This window comes from Tupaia chinensis, unplaced genomic scaffold, assembly GCF_000334495.1.
Source record: "Tupaia chinensis unplaced genomic scaffold, TupChi_1.0 Scaffold000159_1, whole genome shotgun sequence".
Taxonomy (NCBI): domain Eukaryota; kingdom Metazoa; phylum Chordata; class Mammalia; order Scandentia; family Tupaiidae; genus Tupaia; species Tupaia belangeri.
This window is the reverse complement of record NW_006159630.1, coordinates 1,053,000-1,060,527: the sequence shown is the minus strand read 5'-3', so window position 1 is coordinate 1,060,527 and position 7,528 is coordinate 1,053,000. Positions and strand designations below refer to the sequence as shown.

The window sequence follows — 7,528 nt, the reverse complement described above, 5'->3', positions numbered from 1 at the left end:
TCTTTGTCAAATTAAATAAGTAATGTTAAAATAATTCTTTAAAAATAAAAGATGACGTTTTTCACTCTTCATTCCGTTGCAGCCAGATAATCTCCACGCGAGATATTGTCCGGGCTCCATCAGACCATGGCAGGCCTGTGGTGAGGAGTGCTCATAGCCCCTGAGTGGCCGAAAGCCAGAGGGGGTTTTGAGCAGGGGTGGCCGGGCAGGTGGCTCTGCGAGATAGCTGTGTGGAAGGTGGAGGGCGCAGCGGGCACGGTAGGTCAGTGAGGTTGTTGCCAGTCAGCAGTAATCGTTCCTTGGACTACAGTCTGAAGCCATGCCGGATTTGGGGTTTAGGGGTGTTGGGCCACTCCTCTGAGAAGCTGGCCTTCCAGTTCCCGAGTGGCGGGCGCCCTCCTGCGGGCCTCGCTGGAGCACACAGCTGTGCTGGGCACGGTGTTTGTGTTTGAACTTCTTTGTTTTAGTCTCCTCAGACCCGGCGCTTTGTGGCAGTGTTGTTTACCCTCCTTTTAAAGGTTTTTGCCATTGGGTACACGTGCTCCCCAGAGAGACAGGCAAAGTGGGAAATCACCCCAGGGGATGGCCATGCCACAATCCCGTCTCCGTTCTCCTGGGATTTGGGCACATGTGCACACACCAGGTGTGACTTTCAAACCACCAGGTCCAGGACTCAAACTGTGGTCAGGCACATGGGCATCCAGCTGCCGCCCCGGGGTAGTGCTGCTTTTCCATTTGTGTGGGTGCTGAGATGGAGAGATGAGAGTGGGGGCAGTCCCAGGCTGTGCCGTATGGAGTGTGTGCCGCTGTGTGGGTTTTTCCTTAGGGTCTGTGCACTTGCTGAGGAGGGACCGAGACAGTGACAGTCAGAAGTCATCCCTGGGGGAAATAGCCACGTTGCAGTCTCCACTCCTCCTTTCTCCTCCTGGGAACTTGGGCACATGAACATGGGCCTGCCGTGAGTTTCAAGCTACCAGTTCCTTGGATCTCAAACCATGGTTGGCCATGTGGGAGTCCAGTGATGCAGCCCCCACGCCACCTGCTGGCCTACTTCTCTGTTTCTTAAGGCATTTTTAAAAAGTGAGCTTGCACATGCCATACATTTTTTTTCTTTTCTTTCTTTTCTTTTTTTTTTGGAGAGGTTTTCGCTACAGGGTGCGTGCACTCACCAGACAGACAGAGAGAGACATAGAGACAGAAAGCGAGAAATCACCCCCTGGGGGGATGGTCACGCCGCAATCCCTTCTCCATTCCCCTCTCGGGATCTTGGGCACACGGGCACACACGCACACGCGCCCGGTGTGAGTTTTAAGCCACCGGGTCCTGCAAAAACCTCTTAAAAAAAAAAAAAAAAAGAATTATTTTATCTATCCATCCTTCTTTCCTCTCTCCACCCCTCCCTCCATCCTTGACCAGAGAGTTACAGAGAGAGAGAGAGAGAGAAAGTGTGAAAGCAAGCTGGCAGGTCTGGGACTCGAACCACAGTCAGCCGTGTGGGAGTCCAGCGCCACCTGCCAACCTTTGTTTTCTGGCGTGACCTTCCCAGGGGAGATAGCCTGCATACTTGCATGTATTTATGACGCACACACTGTGACCTTCCACCTGCACGTCCCCTGTCCCCGCATAGGGGATCACAGGCTTCCCGCCTCCTGGTGCACAGCTATGCCAGGTTTCAGCTGTGCCGTGAAGCCTGTGGGCAGACGGGACTGTCTCGCAGCCTGTCACCTGTTGACAACCCCAGCTGCATCTGGTTCTTTAAAAGCATGCTCTGGTGGCTGTTCGTGACATGTATCAGCCAGCCATGCAGTACCCCAGACCCTGAGGCCTGAGCAGGGCCATTCAAGCTTTCCCTAGGTGCCATAGTCGGGCTGCTTCCACATGAGCCTGGCTGTCTCTTTCCGTGGCCTCGGGTGACAAAGAACGCAGGCCATCCGCTTGGCTTCCTCCGTCCTCCAACCCTCATGCCAGACCTCTGTGGTCTCCTTTGTTCTCAGCCCAGGTGGCCTTCAGGAAGACATTAGAGAAGGAGGCAAAGGGAGTGGACCCAGACATCGCGGTCCCCAAGTTCCAGCAGGGGAAGGGGGAGTCCGACAGGGCCTACATCCAGCGCATGGAGCAAGAGGCCCAGCACGTGCTGTTCCTTAGCAAGAACCAGGCCAGCCGGCAGCCCGAGGTTCAGGCCCCGTCCACGAGGGAGAAGTCTGAGCGCAAGAAAGCGTGAGTGTGGGACTGGAGCGCCCTGGGAGGAAGGGCCAGGGGCTCTTAGTTTGGCCTTCTGAGGCAGTGCCCTGTCCCCCACCTGATGGCTCAGGGGAACTGGAAAGAAGTTCAGCCCGCGTCAGTTGGTGAGTGTTTCCCCATCAGAACTGCTCTACCTAGGGAGGGCCTCAGGGAGGCCAGAACCCTTGGGCTGTGCAGCATCTTCCCCGCTCTTTGCTTTCTCTGCGAGGTCACCCTGGTGCCAGTTGTCCACCCCAACTGCAAAGTAGATCAGCCTCTACCTGCTGTGGAGAGCTCACTGGCCACCAGGGCCCTGCCTGCTGGGAGAGGGTCGCTGGCTACCAGGGCCCTACCTGCCCGGAGGTGCTTGCTGGGCCCACTAACACCAGGCTCCCTCCTGCCTGCAGAACCAGCCCGTGGGGGGTCATTGCAAGGCTGGCGTTGCCCTTCCTGGTGCGGAAGAGCTCTGAGCACCCTGAGCAGAGTCCTGCCCAAGAGCTCAGCCTTGTTCTTGTCTGAGACGATGTTTGCTGGGTCCTTACAATGGGCACCAGCCCTGGAGAGAACCCTGCAGGCCGTTTCCCAGGCCCGTGCCTGCCACCTCCCTGGCTTAACGTGAGGGAGGGGTGGTTTCCACAACCAGGAGTTTTTTGGTTTTAATGTTTTTATTTCTTTTATTTATTTCACGTCAGAAACAGGCCAGGACCCCCAACAGGGTGCTCTCACACCACACTCCTCCCCTGATCCCCTAGCTTTGTGAGCACACCAACATGTCCATGTCTGTGTTCCCCTGGAGCCAGACCAGGTCCTCCCACGCTGCTCCCTGTCATGCAGTAGTGCCTGCCACTTGTGCCACCACAGCTGAGCCAAACGAGGGCTTTTTGAGATGTCACCCCCGGTTTTTCAGATGAGCCGGCCCAAGCTTTCATTGGGAGTTAAGAGGATTTCCTGCAGCTGCGGGTCTGTGCTGTCACACTTCTTGTTTTTTGCTACAGGGTATAGGTATATGCCCTCACTGCAGAGACAGGGTGAGGGGGGGAGTTAAGAGGATTTCCTGCAGCTGCGGGTCTGTGCTGTCACACTTCTTTGTTTGCTGCTACAGGGTATACGCCCTCACTGCAGAGACAGGGTGAGGGGGCCATCGCCCTGTGGGGACGGCCACGCTGCAGTCCCTTCTCTAGTCCCGTCTGGGATTCTGGGCACACGCACACGTCACCTGGCATGATGTCCGGACCATGAGGTCTGGGATTTGAACCATGGCCAGTCGTGGGAGTCTAGTGCCTTAACCACCACATCACCTGTTCACACCTGCGTGATTCCCTGTAGTAGTGAAGGTCAGGGACATGGCTTCCAGTTTTGTGGTGTCTTTGTTTCTGAGTCCTTGTGATACGTCCACATGAGCCAAGGGAAACTGTCACAGAGACCCTCATGCAGCTCCAGCCTGAACCCACAGTGACCGACACTGAGCCAGTCACACCAGGGCTTAGGGCCACTGCCACCTGTGCACAGCCTGGGCCCACAGCGACCGACACTGAGCCAGTCACACCAGGGCTTAGGGCCACTGCCACCTGTGCACAGCCTGGGCCCACAGCGACCGACACTGAGCCAGTCACACCAGGGCTTAGGGCCAGGCCCTTGAGATGCACAGCAGCCCTGCCCTGGCCAGTGACTGACTGCAGGATGGAAGGTGTTGACAGCACCCGAGTTCCACCCAGGAGTGGCCAGTACCCCCCACGTGACAGCCAGAATATCCAAACACTGTCAAGTGCTCTCTGGGACAGTGGTCCCAGGCTGAGTGCTGATGAGGAACTTGGGCCACTGGTCCAGAGCCTCTCACGGCTGGCCGTGGGTTCATGGTGAGGAGAGTGTGCACATGGGGTGTCACTGCACCTGAGGAGAAGTGAGTCCAGATGGAGCTGTACTTCCCCCAGGTTCCAGAGGCGGCGGCAGGATCGAGTCCAGCGGAAGAAGGCGGAGAGGGCGGCAGAGAGGCTGGAGCAGGAGCTGCTCCGAGGTAGCTCTCCTGCAGTGCCAGCTCCCGTAGCACCAGCTGCAGTGGGCACTGGTGCCCTCCTGGGGTCTGTCCTTGGTCTGTCCACCCTAGCCCTTGGGGTGGGTATGGGGTGGTTGGGGAGCAGTGTAGGCGACAGCCGCTGGTGTATCTGCCCCTCCAGACCCGGTGCAGTTTGGGGAGGTCGCCCTGCAGCCCCCAGAGCTGACCACCACGCCCAGGACAAGCACCAGTAGGGACCAGGTAAGGAGGGCTGGGGACGGACGTGCACCCACTGGGCACAGGAAGTGCCCCCAGGTCCCAGCCTTGCCTCCCTTCGCCTCCTTTTTCAGCCTGGCAGGAGGTCGCTGGTGCTAAGGGCGTTATTGAGGCCCAGAGGATCACGGCCCCTGACCCCGTCGCTGGCCCGACAGCGCATTGTGGAGGAGGAGCGGCTGCGTGCAGTGCAGGCCTACAGGGCACTGAGGAGGCTGGGGCAGCAGCGTGGACAGTTGGAGGTGCACCTGTGACGCAGGTCCTCACCCTGGACAGCAGCCCCTGGGGTTCCTACCCACACTTAGCATGGGACGGCCTCCTGGTCTTGCCTTTCGGTCCCTGAGGTCTGCTATTTCATGGGGGGGTGGTCATCCAGGGCCCACATCTTGCTTGGGGCAGGTGCCATGTGGCCCTTGCCTGGAACATAGCCAGTGGGCCTGGTGCCTGCTGTCCCGAGTCTAGTGTCACTCAGGCTTCATGACAAAACAGTTTCCAGGCTGAGACACCACAGGGCCACTTTAGGGAGGACCCACTTCCCTAACCCTGTCCCTAAACGCCAATGAATTCCTGGAGCTGACACTGGATTCAGTGTTGCAGCATGAAGAGGCTGCTAAGAGCAAGCCGGGCAGGGTGGGATGGCTGGCCACTACGAGTAGCAGCTGGGGCCGGGCCTTGCAGGCTGGCCATGGAGTGACGGACAGGGCAGGGCACCAGCGAGTGACAGCTGGGCTGCCAGCCACTAGAGCGAGGGCCAGGGCAGGCTGGTGGCATCATCTAGTCCACCTGGGGAGCTTCAGGCCATGGGCACTGACGCAGGTCAGTTGCCAGTGTCCCTGCAGAGGCCGGTGGATCCCAGCCAGGGCTGGGCTCAGGTGCAGACAGGGCAGCACACACCCAGAGGGAGGGTAGGGAATGGGCTGGCCTGGGGCTGCTATCTGGGGGGCCTGCATCTCTGGTGGAGCTGGTGCTCAAGGCAACTGACAACTGACAGCCAAGTGCCTGCAGCAAGTGAGGGGAATCGCCCCTGCTGTGCAGCCCCTGCTGTGGTGCTCAGTGCTGCGCCCAGGGACCCGGGGATACTGTCCGCTGTGAGCCAGCGAGACCGTGTAGTCCCTGCAAGTATGAAGTGGCAGAGCTGCCCGTTTTTGCCTTTGCCTTTTAAGTGTAAGGCTTTTAATAAACCATTAAAATGGGACGCCCTTTAAAAAAAGTATGATTGTTTAATTTTATTCATTCATCTTAATTTGACTAGAGAAAGACGGGAAGAAAAAATGAGAAAGCAAGCCACCTGGTCTGGGACTTGAACCATGGTCAGCCGTGTGGGAGTGTCCAGCACCTTAACCACACCACCACCACTGGTCCCCCAAGAGTGGGGCTGCTGCCTTTTGCAGCCATTATTTATGTGAATGATTTTTCCACCTGGTGATGTGCTCACAGGTGGTCCCAGTGCTGTATGGGGGTGGCTGGGACTTTGGCTGCTATAGCCGGAACTCAGCCTACGTCAGACATGGTAGCTGGGGACAGGCAGTGACTGGGAGGGCTGGAGTGGCAGGTGGGCAGTGCCCCGTTTGCTCCGAGGTTGGTGTCTGGTTCTCAGCTTTGGGGGCTGACTGGACTGGACTAAGCTGGGCATTTAGGAGATGACTAGGCATCAGGACCCTCAGCCCACCATGGCATCATGCAGATCGGGCCTTTCAGTGTGGCACATCAGTGGGAGTAAGCTTCCTCAGCAGTGATGGGCCAGGGTTTCTTCCGTTCTCAGGGCCTTGTGCACATGTCTTCTAGGTGCATTTTTTGCCAGAGGGTGCATGCTCACTGGTGATAGATGGAAAGAGAATGCACCCTCGTGGGGTGTGGTCAGTCCATCCTTCCTTCCTTTCTGAATTTTGGGCATGTACACACACGTGCCTGCCGTTCTAGCCTCCAGGTCTGGGTCTGTACTGTGTGGCCGGCTGTGTTTATCCTGCTGTCCAAATGACCAGGCCATGGTGGACCCCGCCAAATGTTTAATTAAGATTTTTGCCATAGGGAGAGTGCACTTGCTGGAGAGAGATGAAGAGAAAGTGAGAAATCACTCCCCTGTGGGGGTTGGCCACACCTCAATCCTCTCTCCATTCTCAGGATCTTGGGGTATATGCACACGCATCCCAGGTGTTTTTCTCTTTTTTGGAGAGATTTTCACTGTAGGGCGCGTGCGCTCGCCAGACAGACAGAGACATAGAGACAGAATTCTAGTGAGAAACTCCCCAGGGGGGATGGTCACGCTGCAATCCCTTCTCCATTCTCCTCTCAGGATCTTGGGCACACATGCACACACACCTGGCATGAGTTTTAAGCCACTGGGTACAGGACGCGAACTGTGGTTGCCTGCCTGGGAGTCCAGCGACATAGCCATTACACTAACTGCTGGTCCCCTCCAGATGTGTTTTTCAAGCTGCTAGGTCTGGGACTTGAACCTCAGAGTTGGCTATGTAGAATCCAGTACCTTAACTATGTCAGCTGCTGGCCCCATTGCCTCCACGTTTTCACATGGATTTTGTGGGGACACTCAAAGCACAGTGCTGTCCCTCCCATGGGGTTGACTCAGCCTTCTTTCCTTGTGAAGGCAGCATTGAGCCTGAGCACAAGTTGCAAGTAGGGCCAGAACCCGTGACCCAGTCTCACATGCACAGGCCTCTCAGTGCCTGCAGCTGCTCTGCCAGGAGCCGCTGTCCAAGCCTCCTGACTCATGTCAAATCTGGCCGGAGCACCCGCCTGTTACAGAACACATGGATCCTGGTGCTATGAAGGGCTGAGCAGGACCCGCATGCGGGCAGAGGTGCACTTAGCACCAGCTCCCAACCAGCACTGAATTTAGTTTGCAGGGTGAGGGGTAGGGGAGGTTGGGCTGTGGGCACATGCATGGAAACAGCAGACCCTACAGAGACAAGGTATGCCAGTACTCCTGGACCTGGCTTTAAGTCTGTCACCCCAGCCACAGGCATGTGGGGGAGTAAGGTGTGGGGTCCCGTTCCTGCCGATCTGGCCTTCCCCCTTTGTAAG

The 7,528-nt window shown here is 57.2% G+C and overlaps 3 protein-coding genes across 3 annotated transcripts in view; 1 reads left to right on the top strand and 2 right to left on the bottom strand.

Annotated features, from left to right (window-relative positions):
• NPLOC4 (NPL4 homolog, ubiquitin recognition factor) overlaps positions 1-401 on the bottom strand; it is a 92,167-nt gene extending 91,766 nt beyond the window's left edge. The window contains exon 1 of the mRNA XM_006145650.3: positions 386-401. Within this exon, the coding sequence (XP_006145712.1) occupies position 386 (1 nt within the window). The 5' untranslated portion in view covers positions 387-401. The remainder of the gene's footprint in view (positions 1-385) is intronic.
• CCDC137 (coiled-coil domain containing 137) overlaps positions 1-5,699 on the top strand; it is a 6,949-nt gene extending 1,250 nt beyond the window's left edge. The window contains exons 3-6 of the mRNA XM_027770733.1: positions 1,995-2,217; positions 4,152-4,234; positions 4,395-4,474; positions 4,564-5,699. Of these exons, the coding sequence (XP_027626534.1) occupies positions 1,995-2,217; positions 4,152-4,234; positions 4,395-4,474; positions 4,564-4,740 (563 nt within the window). The 3' untranslated portion in view covers positions 4,741-5,699. The remainder of the gene's footprint in view (positions 1-1,994; positions 2,218-4,151; positions 4,235-4,394; positions 4,475-4,563) is intronic.
• A 55-nt stretch (positions 5,700-5,754) lies between these two features.
• Positions 5,755-7,528, bottom strand: part of ARL16 (ARF like GTPase 16) — a 13,044-nt gene continuing 11,270 nt past the window's right edge. Inside the window, exon 6 of the mRNA XM_006145648.3 lies at positions 5,755-6,528. The gene's annotated coding sequence lies outside the window, so the exon portion shown is untranslated. The remainder of the gene's footprint in view (positions 6,529-7,528) is intronic.